Raw genomic sequence first — 16,543 nt, 5'->3', positions numbered from 1 at the left:
AAATCTTTATATGTAATATCCCAGTCCACCTTTCATGTCAATGTTTTATTTTTTTAATCAAATGTAGGGTTTCTGGCTTTGTTTTCCCCAAGAGAACATGCAGAATAAGTGTGAAGAGTTGTCATAAAAGTTGGTGAAATATAGACTACAGCAGCTATGCACAGCTATGTTTAATGGGTTCTAAAGTCTTTTCCTCTGCACTAATTTTCCCAGATTCTAGGTTTATTCCCCTCTGGACTGAATAGCAATGCATGCTGGAATGAGGCTTTTTAGATTGAAACTCTGTTTATGAGATTCTTGGCCAAGAAAAAAAAGGAAAACAAAACAGAAACACTGCTGCAGAGAAGGAAGCTGCTGCAAGCCATGGCTGCCTGGAGACAGAGCTGTCAGATGGCTGCCTCGTGAAATGCTTCTGCTTAACGTGTCCGAGGTTGATTCTGTCTCAGGCTGTTGCTGTTTCTCAGCCTGATCAGTGACACAGCCCAGCACTACCTGGCCGGGAAACTGGCATGTCATCTTCTCTTCCACTCCTGTCACACTTTGTCTTTAGGAAGAAGTAAGGTTGCAGTTTTATTCTGGGTTGTTCTCTGTAATAACTTTTGTCAGATTGCGTTGGATATGCATATCCAGTGCAATGCGACCACTGCCTTCATTAACAAAGAGGAAGAAAACCAGCATTAAAATGCCAGGTACTGCTGCATTTAAGAGAGTGTAACCTTTGTGCAGTTAGTTAAATGTCAGTGTCATTTAACAAAAAATGAAAAGCAAATAGAAAGGTATGTTTGATGTAGTTGTTGTGTTCCTGTGATTTTAGAAGTTGGGCATTGGTTGACCACTTTGTGTCGTATTGGCCATGAAAGAACAAAAGTTTCTCCTTCAAAACTAACCTGCTGTAAAGCAGGAGAATGTGGAGTGAAACTTTTGATCATCTTTTTCTGCTTTTTGTTATAAGGTGTCTTCTGGCAATAATTCTTGGGCTTCTCGAAAATGATGAAGTTGCATGATAGCAAAGGAACACAGTTTGTATTGAAACGCAGTTTTTGTTTTAAGGTCCAGTTTATCCATTTTCAGATCATTCCTGTTGCCTAGAATATTTGCAAATTCAGTAGTGTAAATAAGAAACTTTACTCACCATGTTCTCACTGATTTCTTCATGTGGACTTTCTTGTTCCCAGACCCAGGTCCAGCTTTTGCATACTCTCACCTAGGTTTTGCATTTGTGGTGTGGATTTAAGCATAAACATGGTTCCATTGTGACATGACCATTGATTTTATTCCTAAAGTGTTTTCCATCCAAAACCTGAGAAGAACATGTTGAAGCTGTGCTGAGACGGTGTGGGAAGTGGTGCGGTGCTGGGAGGAGATGTTCCATCTCTGGGTCCTCAGCTTACCGCAAGGTCACAACACATGCAGAGCTGAACTTCCTTTTCTACGTTGCTCTTTGTATTCTTATGAAGTAGACGTAAAAAGTTAGTGGTGTTTGAATGAAAGAGTTTATAATTTGATTTATGCAAGACCCTCTCTTTCTGGAGGAATACTTTGAAAACAAATTGTGGGAAGTACTGGCCCACGTCTGTGCTGTGGAAGCACATTTCAACCACCGAGGAGGTGAGATGTCATCAGGGAGGGAGAACGTGGCTGAATACGTCAAGGTGTAAGAAGAGAAGGGAAAGAGCCCCAAATTATAAGAGGTGGAAGGTGAGGGGAGCTTGCTCTTTTCTGTGTGGTAATTGTATAGGGGTGCTTTCAACCAGAAGCACTTTTGAGCTGGAATTCTGTGTTGCGTTTATGAAGGTCTTCAGGTGCAACGCTTTTTCCTTCTTTGTCAATCCTTCGCTAAAATGATGTGTCAAAATGCCAGAGAACCTTATCTTTTCTTAAGCTGTGTCTTCTGTAAAAAGCATCTTCCCTTGTATTCATCTGTCCATTTAGCAGGAGCAATGACTATGCAGCAAAAGGACCCCACCAGCTGCAGTACAATAAAGAATATGGCATTAGACCTGGCCTTCTTTCCACCTTACAGCAGTAAACAGTTTGAAATTGGTACTGCAAAAGAAGAAATAAATGTATTATCATTTGGAAATCTGCCCATTTTTAGAGGAAAAGTAAAGAATGAATGGTTAACACAGCCAATTTTAAGGAAGATAAATTTCCTTAATGGAGACGAATAGCAAATATTCATTCCATTTGAACAGTCCAGTAGTGGTGATCTAATTTCTCTTTGCAACTGAGTCAGGGTGTGTAATTTTGTGCCTCACATTAAGTAAAACGGCAGCAAATGGGAGAAGTTTTCCTTCACCAAGATAGTTCTTGTAGATGAGTTCTTCAACATGAATTGGGTACTTCTCTTTGTCCTGTCTTGCTCTACCTAGTTTATCTTTCTGGAAGATCAGTATTTTTCCTATTACTCATAATGTAACAGGTTCTAAAGAAATAGATTGTATGAATTTGAATAGTGTTTTAATGACTTCTAAAGGCTAATTATGAAGATAATACTTTGGAAGCAATGATAGAAGTCTTTTTTCATTGTCCTTCTGTCCTTCAGTGTCTTTTGTTGAGATGGAAAACCAAGTCAGCCACTACTTCATATAGTTTACAAATAGTTTAAAACTTTTAGTTTTAAACTACATTGGAGTCCTTCTTGGACTGAGTTTGGTGCTGAGGTGTAAGGACAAGGAACCATTGTTCTTGGTCAAAGAAACATGCTATAATTTTGATATATCCTTGCTTTCATAGAATAATAAGTAAAGACCTTTGTCTGTTTACAGAATGCTTCTATTGAAAACCAATAATGCTGTCATTTTCTATGTCTATTCCTGAGAAACATTAATGTCATCCCCCTTGTCTGGTATTGTCTTGCCCCATTTCAAACCACCTATGAGATGACATAGGAAGCCCTCTCAAAATGGAATGTTTTGCAATAGTTTCATATTAAAAGGTATTCTATGATTTTTCTCTTGAGTGCATTCAGCTGTCTGTGGCATTAGAGTATATGCTAATATGCCATTATCATTTTCCACTTAAGCAAGGTGACAAGTAATACAGTATATCTTTCTTTCCTTGCATCTGTTACTGGTTGCTTTATTTGTAGCCCTCTATATTTCTTTACAGTCACTGATATTTCTTTTGCTGCACTGCTGAATTTCAGTTAACCAACTAATAAATTAACTGTTTGAGATGTTGCATGCTCAGCATTTACTTGTTATGCAAAAATGCCATTTAGTAGGAAAAATGTGGGAATTGGTATTTAAACTGTACAGAACCAGCAGCCTGAAAGAGCAAGTTTGAGTGTAACCTCTCAGAAAAGGCACAGACACAGGCCATTGGCAATATGGACTCAGTTTCTTGATCTGTCACTGGCCTGGTGGGATTTCTTCTGCCTCAGTTATTTTAGCTCTGTTAATGAAGATAACAGTCCTGTTGTCCTTGGCAGAGCTGAGAACTGTTTTTGAAGTATTGTGGAAAGAAAAGATAGTATAAGGATTAATTTAAATAAATCATTCAATATGTAAGTTTTGGAACAGATGAAAGAGAGACAGGGGAAAACATCAAAAATTAAATAGTTTGATCCTGGTTTCACAGGGCTTTTATATTTGTGTTACTTCATGGTCTTTATTAAAATTACTTTCTCTTGCACTAGCATAGCTGAGAGCAGAATCCAGTCAGTTTTTGGTTTGTTTTGGTTTTTTTGGGTTTTTTTGTTTGTTTTTTTTTTTTTACTTACAGGTTCTTAAAACATTCTTTAGTTGGATGGACTATGTCTCCCAAAAGCTGATGGACTCTGGAAAAATACTGATGTTCTGAAAGCAGTGGCTCAACTTTTGAAACACAGATGATATTGTCCTAGTTTGCAGGAAATAAACACACTGCACAAGAGTTCACTGAGAAATTCAATCATGAAAACAAAAAAGGGATTTCATTTTGAACTTGAATGAAAAAGAGGTTGTTCTTTATAAAAGTTGAGCAAAAAAAAGAAATAATCACACATAGGGGTATGTCAGAACAAGGTAGTGCTTCTGAACAGGTACAAGGTGAACAAACTGAAAAATTAAAATTAAGAACAAAATTCAAGCCAAGAAGCAGCAGAGGAAGGAAGAAAAAAACCTCTGGTAGTCCTTAGATCAGTGAGAAGACTCTCAAAAACTCACCTCAAATAAATCAATGAATCAATATTCTTATTTGAAAAAAGTAATAATTTTTAATTTTACCTTTTTTCAAAAGAAAATATTCTCAAAGGTGTCTTTTTTATGCTTTTTGATTTTTGTCAAGAAACTTTTTTTTTTCTCCATGTCAGGAAAGTTTCTAGGCAGTTCTACAGGCAGGAGACATCTTCTGTAGTATTTAAGTAGAAAGTAAATGCTGAAGTCTTGAAAGGCAACACTTCATTCAAGTGGAGTGGCAGTGCAAGGATGAGCAATGTACAGACAGTGGGTGCTTCCAAAAGCAGGGAATAAAACAGCAGAAAGCTCTGAGTGTGCAAAGATAGTCAAGGCTGATGCCTGGACTGGCTACAGATATGTTCTCCTGCTTTTTATTTTCACTGCATCAAATACAGCAGTAGGCAGCTTTATGAAGTGGATAAAGGGCATGGTTGTATCATTTGTGAAGTCCACATCCCTGTAGGAAACATGCAGTGGTGTAAAAATTCTTAGGGGTACCTTTAGTTCCTAGGAGTAAAGGAGCTAACAGTAATGTATAGGTACTGATTGTTTATAATTATAAAAGTGGAAGGGGATAGAGTTTCTCTCCCCTAACTCTAGACATCAAGTCTAAACTGGACATCTGAGCCCTTTATTAAGCAATGGAGAGAGATAAAACTTCCAAAGTGTCACTTATGCTGTCCTAAGACATGTGCCTACAACACGAACTGCCAGAGAATGAATCACTCACTGCAGGCACTTTGGGGAGAGAATAGCCTTTCTGAGAGAGAGCAGGCAGTAGGAAACAGTCCGCTTCCAAAGCGTTTGCTGTCTGAAAAGCCAGTCCTCTAGCAGTGTGTGTGTATGCTTTACATCTGAGAGCAGTCAAATGCAAGACCATGAAATTACTTAAACAGGTAAAATAAGTGAGTACAGCAGTCTGGTCCTGACAGATAAGACAGACCATCTTCAAGAAAAAAAAAAAAAAAAAAAATTATTTGGGTAAGGCCTGGGTCTTTCCTGTCAGATCCATGTTCTTCGGAAAATGATGTCCTCCTTTTGCACGATGATGACTGTGAGCATATAGTAGATCTCTATTCCGTTTTAAATTCCGTAATGCGCTTCTCAAATATAGTTAATAAGTACATGCATCTAGCTCTGTCCAGAAGATACAGTTCTTTATTGAATTTACTTGACGCATTATGAGCTCTGGGCTTACACCAGTGTTTGTACTATGCTGAGGGAGAAGATATAAAATTCAGTTCTTCTGAACCCCCTCTCTAGCAAATGCTAGGCAACTTTCTTGCATCAAGGGATTTCAGAGGACTTTGCATGATGTCACAGTTGCTTTCCCATGTATCTTTTTCCGCTCATAAATAGGTATTCTTAAGCCGTAGCCACTCTGTGAATGGCTTAATGAAGCAAGTCACCATGTCCAAAGCAGAAAGAGAACCTGCACTCCCTCCGTGAGAGGATGCTTCTGCAGGATGTTGGGAAGTTGTGTAGACATGCTGTAATTAATTTGTGCATTCTTCTATAGCATTAAACAGCTGTTATTACAGAAGGACATGGATTTCTGCCCAGGTAGCGCTCATGGTAGAAGATGAGCACACAGATTGCAGCAGTAAACTCATGTGATACGCAACCTTATGTTTCAATGTCTGTAGTTTTGCACTTGTGAAACTGAAGCCTTTTCAAGCCAGTGAGTTGCCAGCTCTCCCATTGCACCAGTAGCATAGAATTTCCTCCAGAAAACCCTCCTTCCAGCCCCCTCCAAAAGAATTTGTGATGACTAGGAAAGGAATTAGAGAAGTGTCCAAAAGAAATTCTTCAAAATGGCCATCCGCGATGTTGTTAAATATTAAGCCAGTGGGACAAAGATACAGAGTCAGAAAATTATAACTTTGACTACTGTTGGTACTCAAGTGAATCTAGTAGTTATGTTCCATAAAGTAGGCAAAGCACGGCCTCCCTAGATTTTTCTGTGGAAAAAAACAATGCCTTTGACGAGTGTTCATATTATTATTTCATGGCCACTTGAAAACAATCATTAGTGTATCAGTTTGTACTGAGGCTCATGTCATTGGTCTGGAGTAGACAGCTCTACCCATTCTGTATTCTCTTGAATTCAGGTAGATATTGTTTGATTTCAGTTGGAGGTGGCCCACAATTTTATTAAGTCAGAATGTGATAGTGATTTTCTCAAATAAATGAACTATGAACTTTAAATGAACTATGAAATTCTAAATATGCTTAAAAATGGTTATCAATCACTTTCTGTTGAGAAGAACTGGCACAAGTCCGTTAGATGAATGCTCAGGTGCTATACAGATCTCTAAATATAGTGTAAATTCCAGTGTGGATGACTGGCAGAGTTCACCATATTTTTAGGCTGACTTTAGGTCCTGTATTTCTTGGTGTATTTAAAGGTCCTGAAACACAAGCTGGGAGCTCTTGGTGTCTGTTCTCTGTTCAGACAACTAAAACCAGATGTGTGATAGTTGCCCTCCAGCTGTAAGAATTTCCCATTCCTTCTACCTCAGGTATGCACTTCAGAATAATGGTGTCATGATGTTTAACACAGCAGGTTTGGAGAATAAACTCTGCTGGGACATGATGGGCTGAAGCAAAATAGCATGAGCCCGGTCTCAGGAAAGGTCTTTTGCTCATGCAGAAGGCACTGGTACTTAGCTGAGACAGTGGAGACTGCCTGACAGGTTGCAATTACTTCTGCCAAGTGCACCAGGCTGTGTTCTGAACCTTTGCTTAATGGGGGCAGATCTGTTCTGAGTTATAAAAAATAAAATAAAACTGCCTCAGGTCATAGATATGACAGTATTTGTGCTTCTAATCAGGTTTCACCTTCAGCAGCAGGTTTTGCTTATTCATCCTACATAAACCTCAAAATGAGCTGAATTTCCTTCATAAAAAAACATGGAAATGGAATAAATCTCAGCTTTAGTTTCCATGAGCTCCCAAGGCAGAATTAGCACTCCAGCTGATCGCGTGTGCCAGGTACACTCTGCTAAGATGAGAACTTCCTTCAGTGTATCTGTGGCAAAAAGACAAGTTACGAAATAAGATTCCACTTTGGAGTCTCTGTTTCATGCTTTTTTTTTTGTGCTATACCAAATCGTTTTTGCAGCACACACTAATATACACCTAGAATAATATTTAATTAGGCTAATAGTTGCTGCTTACATTGTTCTGTAAGAATCGGTGATTAAGAACCTCTCTGTATGGTTCAATCTACTTCTATTAATTTCTCCTACAAAATATATACACCTGCCTGTTCTTTCTTTGGGATCTTCATATGAAGTAAAGCTATTATGCAGGTAAACAAAGGAGATAAAGGATGACCTTTAACTTTGACACGATAGCCTGTAGTATTTGTGATTTGCCATCTGTCATAACCAATCACACCTAATAACAATATGCTGGATAAGAAGCTGAAATGAGGAAACAGCCGGAGACAGGAAGGTTGGAGGGGAGCAGGAGTCACCTTCTAACAACACGCGTTCTTGTCAGGGCAGGAGGACTCGTATGTGGTTACACTTTAGGCCTCACTCCGACACCTGAAAACTTGGTAAACACTTGATTCCACAAGTGGCTCCACTGCAATGACGGTTGCAGAATAAGGAATTAGCCGTTGTTCGGCCCTTTTGTTAGGTCTTGTAACTCCTTTCACATTCAAGGCCTCTGCAGGCTTGAGGCAAGTCCTAGGCAGGCAGGATTTCCAGTTCAGCCCACAAATAACAACTGATGAGCCATCTGCCAAAGCAGCCAGCAGCACTCCTGCTAGCACTGCTGTGGGGTCTGTCTCCTTGGCATGAAGTGGACTGTCTGTATGAATGTGGGGAGGAAAAAGGGTCAAAGAACAATGCGAAGTCTTTGCAAGATTGTTTAGGTTTTCTAATGTTGCATAAACACATAATCCCAATTGTCATTCTCACCACTGGGTGACAAAATGGTATATCTTACCTGATATAACGGTGGAAAATATAAATAGCTTTCTAGCAACCAGGCTCTATTAATATGTATTGGAAACCTAAAATGGTATTCAGCTATGAGGGGGAAAAAGTACAGAATTGCTTTGGATTATAATAATTTCAGCAAAGCATCTAATTTATATGTTAAGCTTGCTTAATGGACTTATATTGCCTTGCTCTTTGATCTGAAGAAAAAGGTAGTGAATAATTTATCAAATAAAAAAAACTCCCCTAGCCCAGCCCACACGTCACAATCTGCCCTATAATTTACATTTTTTAAGAGATGCCATTTCCAGGCAGGAGAACTGGTTCCTAAAGATTCTTTCTAATATTACAAATGTATTTTCGTGAGGTACACTCTGGGGAAAAAATAATAAGGAAGGAATGCAATTCTGCAGACAAATGTTTCAGCTCTATGCCTTCTTCACTAAAGACAGTCATTTCAACTAAATGCCAAAAGGCATTTAGCTGTAGCATTTGTCAGTGGAATAGGGTTGGCTTTAGGTTTCCCTCCTGATTTACAATTGAGTGTTTATTGGGTTTACTGTACTGTAGCATGTTTTGTTAACCTCTAAAAAAACACATCCAGCTTGTGCATTAATCACAAGGATGATATCTGTCATGGTAAACTGGGTCCGCGTGGGGCTTTTCTGCTCTGCCACACTTGATGGAAAGGATGCTGGCTGATCCCGGAGGGGCAGGAAAGATGCACTGGCAGCTTTGGGCTGGGGTGTGGGTAATCTGTGTCCAGCTCCTGGCTCCTGAGATGCTTTCTTGCAAGACGCATAATCTATTTCTCCATGTCTTCATTTTTCAACTAGAAGAGGGGGGAAAAACTGCATCATGTCAGCTCACAGTAGCTGGGTGAGCTGCAGTAGTGTCCCATGCCTAAGGAGGATTTAGGTTGGTGTGGTGGTGTTTAAACCCTAATTATTGGGAACTTTGTGCCTGAAGTTCCTCAACTGGTTTATGTCTACCGATTGCAGTCATTCCTCAGTAATCCCTGTTTCTGGTCACATACATAGGTAACAGCAGTGTTGGTAATCACAGCTCTATCATGACTCTTGACACATCTCCCATTCACGTTTCCCCCCCGCCCCCCCCCATTTGTCCAAAGCAATGAGTTGTCAAACATTTACTATGGCTGTGCACAGGGTTTATTCATATTTAAATAAAGCCATTATCCTGGCCTTGAGTTTCAGTAGTTTTCTGCTCTTCCTCTTGAGTATTTCTCTCAGTAGTGCCATCTAATCAGCTTTAGGTTTTAATTAAACAGCTGTCATTTGCTTCCTAGTTCTGTTGCGACCTGATGTTGTATTAAATTTTAATTTAGCCTAGGCTGGATAAGAAGTAGATTCCTTCAGACAACAAAGAAACGCTATTAGCAGGTTACAGTTGTAATTAAGAAGAGCCCTGCTGAAGTGCTAATGCATTCAGGTACAGAGAAGGAGCTGGAGATAAACACTCACATGATTATTATTCAGGGATAGAGCCTGCAATATGAATGTGTAGCTTCCACCCAGGCTGCCTGAATGGAAGGTTTGGGTCAAGATCTGGCAGCTGAAACCCTTGACAAAAGAAATAGGAAGGAATTCCCAGTCTTTCACCTGGGACCTTGCAGTGTCAGCAGTTAGAGGTTTGTGCTGGTGGTCCCTGGGTGTTGTTCCAGATGTTTCACTGATGCTGTGCCACGTGGGAGGACCTGCCTATGTAAATCAACATTATTACCCTTCTCCACATTTCAGATGCTGTTAGTAATAACCAGCATAGGTATTTTAAACTCAGTAACACTTTTTTTCTGCAGTAAACCCTACCATGGAAATATAAACCAACCTTAACAGAATTTAGATGAAATGCTATTACTTGTTGAAGATGTACTAAAAAAAATAAGTCTGTTTATAAATCTAATGGACAGTCAATTAGTTCAGTTCTGCCTTCATATCTCTTCCTCAGAGGAAATATATTTTTTCAGTCTATAAATAGCCAGCTCTTAAAAAGGTTTTTACACAGCCTATTATACTTGTGTAACACTCAATCCAGGCATCAGGTATCTGAAATATTGATTTATATAGTAGAATTGCTTACCAGTGAAGTGTAGTTTTTGTGAAGCAGCACCAGCTAATTAGCACGGTGGGTAGCTGTACACGCTGGAAGGAGGGACTGTTCAGGACAACGCTTTGTCAAGAGTTGGATGAATATATATGTCAGAGCACCCACAAATAGTGGGGGCATGAGGTATCTTATCTTATAAAGCCTTTTCTCTCATGCTCATCTTCACGGGGAGTTTACAAAAGGAATGCAAATGTCTTTATAAACTTTGCATTATCCTTCAGAGCATCAAAGTGACTTCAGCTTGGTAGCTAAGCAGCACTGAGAGTTAAAAGGAGGCTCGATGTTTTGTTTATCCTTTGTCACACATGAGGGTCAACACAAGGGTGATACAAGGAACAGCACAAAAACCAAAGGACAGATTAGTTCAGGCCTGTTGAGAACCTGGTTCCAAGTCCACTGAGGTCAAAAGAAGCCTTTCATCTATGACTTAGTAGGGCTTTGGATCAGGCCATAATTGCATACAAGTGCTGCTTGCCCCAACATGTAGGAGTTACACAGCCGTGCTAACAGAGCGTGGGTTTGGAAGTAGAATTAGTCACGTGTTCATTGTTTGTGACCTTGGCAAAAGTACTGTTTCTTCTGATGCCCTGAAGAAGAGTGTCCATTGTTGAAGAATGGCGTAGAAATAGCATACTGGCAAACTGCTTCTTGGGAGTGTTTTGACACAAGACCACCATGTCTTCATCATATATCTGGCATATGCTTATATTGGATTGATGGCTTAGGATTTATGGGGTATTTGCTGTTGGTTTGGGGAAATCTAACCACCTCTACTCTGACATACTTGTGGATGAAGCACCCTCAGTTTCTCTTTGTCTGTCTTACACAACCTCTTTCCACCTGAGGTGCGTCTAATTGTTTTCTTTGACCAGGCAGTGCATTTTCTTCCTCAGTCACTGTAAAGGTTTTACAGTTGTCCTTTCACACTTCCACTTTTGTCACATACTTCTCTCTTTCCCAGTGTCCCTCTATCATGGATGGTAGCTGGTTATAAATGAGACCATTCAGCATAAACAAAAACTAGACAGTCATTTACTGTGTGAAACATCTGGTTTGTGCCTCACAGAGAACAGAACAAAGACAGTATATTTGTTTCATGAGGTATTATTCAGAAAAGCATCTCTATTCAGGACAACACTTAAATGCTTAAATCAAATTGAAGTCTAAGTGTCAAGTTGAGCACGTACTTTTAGTGCTGTTCTGAACAGAAATGGACTCGAGTACGTGCTTAAATGCTTTTCTGGAACATGACTGCCCATAAAGCTCTAGTAGACTATATTAGTTAGCTGGCACTAGTGTTATTAGTACTTCAACTCATTTAATTCAGGGTGCTTTTTGTAGAAGTTTCCGAATATTGATTAATAATACATCTTAGTTGCAAGTATTTATTGGTCTTCTCCAGCTGTCCTTAGCTTGTGGTCAATGCCCATTATTTTCTATCAATCTAGCTAGCAGACAGAAGCAAATGATAGTGAATATATCTCCCTATGCAAGCTGCCATCAAATTTTTCACTAAAATCCATTTCTTCTTCCACCAATTCTAATAATGGAATTTAAAGTTAGATTAGTTTGAAGCAACTTTTTTTTTTTTTCCAACTGGCAAGCGATTAGTTTTATGGAAGTTGAAAAATGAAAAGCAGATTGATTCAAAGCAGTATTTCCTACTGCAGGCTTTTTGAGAAGACCGAACTGCATCTCTATGAAAGCACAGATTGTTCCTTGCCCCACATGTGTGTCAAGTTTTGGGCCTGCAGTAAGCACTGCTTAAGCAAGGACAAGCTGCTCTGTAGGCCTTCGGAGGCTGTTCCCATCCAGTCTGCAATCCTGGTTATGCAAGTCAGGGACCTCTGTAGCAACTCATTTGGAGTAATCAGTCAAACTGCAGCCATACTGAGAGACAGAGGAAGGCTGTGTTAATGCAGTCATTAGAGTGCCAGCACTGTGAATTCATCAGGATTAGAGATAAATGTGGTAAAACATCTCTAGGTGGGATTTTGATGGGGAAGGATTAAAAAAATTGTATATGCATGGCATTGCTTAGTTTGTAATACCCTACCTCGTGCATAGGTTTTCTCATCATGTATTTATGTCCCAAAAAAGGAAAATGGTCAACTCACAACACTGAATAATAGCTGGAACAGTAAGGAAGAAATGCTGTTAATTGTAATGCTTGATAATCACCTCCCAAATCACTGGCATGATTTGGGACAAATGGGAAGGCTTGCTGACACCCTCTGGAGACTGTACCTGAATAGTGCTGTGGTTCTGACAGGCTGCAGACGTGCCTTCATGCGTAATTGCGTTACAGATTTCATTGGCACAGCAGCCAAACCTGTAAATGGGTTCAAAAAGAGTAAATCCATATGTTTGCCAAAACCAGAACTTGATGGTCCAGATGCAACTTTTGGCTTAGAAAGTTGTTAAACCATTGACTGCAGGGAGCTTGAAGGGTGTGTGCAAGGAAAGGTCGCTCCTATCAGAGGCAGGGTTTTGGTTCATCAGCCTGACCCCTGGGGCATTCTGATGGGTTTATGCTGTCTAACGCCCATCCTTCGTTTGTGTGTGTGCATACAGGACACGGAAGTCCTTAACACGGCCATTCTGACGGGCAAAACGGTGTCTGTTCCGGTCAAGGTTGTTGCTGTGCAGGAGGATGGGTCCGTGGTCGATGTTTCGGACTCCACCGAGTGCAGATCAGCTGATGAAGACGTCATAAAGGTAAGGCACCCACATGAGGTGGAGAACAGAATTTTCACCTTCTTCTCCACCACCACCATCATATTGAGACCTAGCCTGCAGTCGGGTTTTTACATCCATCAGTTGTTTTACAGTCATGGGTATTTCTGTGGCGGGGGGTTGTTTCCACTGTGCGATGAGGACAGTGGTCTCCAGAGGTTATGCAGGGCAGGCACGTTTCCATAGACTGATGCAGAGCCATTTGTGCTGGTGTGTTCCATGTGGGAGAGAGGGCCAGGCATGCTGAAAGAGCAGTCCTAGTCTTCCTTCACTGGCCAGCTGGTGCTGATGTGAATGAACGTGTTGTTTGATTCCTCCCACTTGAGAAAAGTCAACTCCCCATACAGGGATCTTTGTTCTTGTGTGGCTTTTCTGCATCCATTATTTAATAGTGCAGTATATTGTAACAGTGTACAGCAAGGTTTCCTACCTGCTTCTGACTGCATCACCTGCCTTCCAGTCAGGGATTTCTTATAAGTAAAGATACTGAACTGTACCAAAATCTGGAGGAGCATGACAGAGAATAGAAAATAACAAACATATTGCAAAAATTCTTAAAACGAGAGCTGGAAGCTTTTAAACAATGTTGTGTTTGGGTGGGTTTTTTTAAGTAATATGTTTAACTGGTTCTCCCTCCCTGACACTGAGATGAAAATAGCGTTAATGTGACTTTATCAAGACATTGACTGCATGACTTCTGACACCATTGCATGGCTTTCAGCTTTTAGCTCATTATTATTTTTAGGCATAAAAGCTATCAATTGTGTCATGCGTGAATGTATTTCAGACCCGAACACTTCTTTCTCTTCAGATTGCATTTGAAACCCACACGCTATACCTGTGTACTTTTAACCTATTATTATAACCTCTTTGTAGGTAAAACTGCAAAGGTGCTAATAGATAGCTTATACTTTGTCAGATAAATTTTCATGTTCTTTCACTGGCTAAAGAATTGCACACAGCAAAGCTATTTATTTTGAAGATGATACACTGGAACAAAAAAAAAAAAAATCACCTTTTCACAACTCTGAATAAGCTTGTTACAAATTTTTGGAATAAATTGCATCCTCTAAAGCAAACAAAATTTCATTACATTTTAGGTCCAACAATAATGAAATTTCTTTGCAGTTAAAGAGCTTATGGAGCAATTGTACATTTTGTAGATATTTTCTCTTTCTGAGACCCATAGGTATGTGAAAGATGACATCCATTTGATCCTAGGTAGCTATAGGAAAGGCAAGGTGGGTTTGGGCAAAAGCCTTAGTCAGGCAGCCTCTACTTACTTCCAACTTTTTTCATTAAGATCTATCTCCATTTAACATGAAGGCAAATAATTCATAAATAAAATTCAAATTATTGGGCAGAGGCATGTGTGTGGTTGTATCCTCAGAGAAGTTGATAGTTTGGGGCTTAGTTATACAATAACAATGCCTAGCACTTTTCAGACCTCAAAGCATTTTTCAAAGGACATCAGTGTAATATTCCCTTTTCATGAAAGTGACTGTTCCAATGTTTAGCCTCAGCCAGTGATGGAATAGGTCTCCTGAGTCTCTAGCCTGTGCTCCAGCTTCTATATTTTCCCTTATATATCAGATGGGGGAAAAAATAATCACATTTTCTTTTTCTGGAGACCAAATTTCCTTGAAAGTCCTTACTAGAAGAACCATGAATAAATATCTTTGTGACTAACTTAATTGTCAAAGGATCAGACTCTCCTGATAGATTTTGCTATTCGTTTTTTGCTGTGTACCATACAGCTATTACCTGATTAGTGGCTATTATTTATCAGTTGATAAATATGAACAATGAATTGTTCATATTATAAACTCAAGCACCAAGTTATCAGATTGTTGACATACTGCTGAGACTGTCTTTTTGTTTTCACTTTAGAAAATCAGATCCAGATCTGGACTTTTGTTTCTGTTAATTGAGTTTATAGTATTTCTAGGACTTGCTATGGTTAGAGAGTACCGGACTGAACCAGATAGGAAAAGGTCAGGAAAAAGACTCCCATTCCTCTTCCGCCAATAGAATTAGTAACTGCAGACGTTAGGGAGATGTTGCATTTCAAAACACTGCCTTTTTAAAGTCCATTTAGTTCAATCAGCAGTTGTCCATATGGATATCCTGTCAAAGCTGGGCATGAAGTTGTTGTGGTTCCCAAATCTAAAAGGTCCACTGAAGCTGGCAACTAAATAAAGCTTGACGTGACCTCTGTGGGCAGAGACAAGATTTCCAGTTGCAGTTGTGGATTTATACACTTCAAGAAAGAAAAGCTCTTGCCCTTTGACCATCTTTTTTGCTTTTTCAAAATGGGTTGTATATCTAGGTGGAATTACATCTGCTCCAAAGCACCTCCAAGCTGACGAGTGTCCTCCCATTCCTTTCAGTGATCTGGATAGAACAGACCAAAACACAGGCCAAAATTCTGCACGGGTTTTACAAGACTTGCACCATAATTCCTGTTTGTTTGGTAGTAACTAAGCTGGTATAAATCAGGTCTTTATTTGACTGCTCTGTGAAATTATTTGTGTATCAAATCACTGACAGAAGAGAATGCCTCTGGGACTCTTTCCCAGACCTGGTACCTGACTGTCTAATATATTGACTTAATGAACAAAACCAGGAGGTCTGAATGTGGTCTACACTGAGTTCATCTTCCCTCATCCTGGTGATATAAAATGGGAGTAATGTTATTTTTGTGAAAATCACGGCATACTTATAATGGATTTCAGTCACAAATTACTGAGAGGTGCTCTCAGACTGGATGCTGTTCAGGCATAATTTTTTTAACTGGAAATATATGTATTGGTTGCAAGATTGAATCCATAACGATTAATTAGCTGAGTTAAAATTTAGTACAGGGTTTATGTGGCTATATTTTTTCAGAAAAATGCATATTCCCTTTACAAGCCCCTTTGGTAAAGTCAATATTGACTTTGCTTCCAAATTTGTGTTGCCTTTTCTATATAGGTTGTACTGCTAAACCCTCTAATAAGAGTCGTCAGGCATTTTGGATGTAATTGCCTAATCTTAAGCTTCTTTTCACTGTTAATTCTGCCTTTATTGTTTCTTTGTAATTGGAGAGATATTCATATTCTTTTGGGCAGAGCAGAGAGTGTTGCATTCTTAACCTTTCATTTCTGTTTAATAGCTAATGATTTAATAGACAATTAATGAGACAATTCTTTGATCACTGCTGTAATGCCATTATTTTCAATTAAAACACAATGAATTGAAGCTAGTTTAAATAAAACCAGACTTTGGCCCAGTCTATTATGCATTTATACAAAACATGCTCCTCTGGGCAGCTACCTAGATATCACGTTGATATGAATACTACTCCGAGATGGTCAAATAGATAGATGATGTACAAGTGATTTATTTGTAGGCAAGAGATGTGAATCTTTCCTCTTCTAAGCCATATATTCCCTCAGCCTAACAGTTTAATAGCTTCCCAGCAAGAGAATATTTCAGTCCACATTTTTCAAAGCCTACCTAATTAGTGGTAAATATAATGAAACACACCTAGTACTTTTCAACCTTGCATTTTCCGACCTTAGCGTG

The 16,543-nt window shown here is 39.4% G+C and overlaps 1 protein-coding gene across 1 annotated transcript in view; it reads left to right on the top strand.

Moving 5' to 3' along the window:
- The window catches only part of TMEM132B (transmembrane protein 132B), a 256,765-nt gene that overhangs the window by 195,822 nt on the left and 44,400 nt on the right, over window positions 1–16,543 (top strand). Inside the window, exon 5 of the mRNA XM_074887367.1 lies at window positions 12,815–12,958. Within this exon, the coding sequence (XP_074743468.1) occupies window positions 12,815–12,958 (144 nt within the window). The remainder of the gene's footprint in view (window positions 1–12,814; window positions 12,959–16,543) is intronic.

This window comes from Strix uralensis, chromosome 17 (assembly GCF_047716275.1).
Source record: "Strix uralensis isolate ZFMK-TIS-50842 chromosome 17, bStrUra1, whole genome shotgun sequence".
NCBI lineage: Eukaryota > Metazoa > Chordata > Aves > Strigiformes > Strigidae > Strix > Strix uralensis.
Note: the sequence above shows the minus strand (reverse complement) of the source record. Positions and strands in the feature narration are given on the sequence as shown.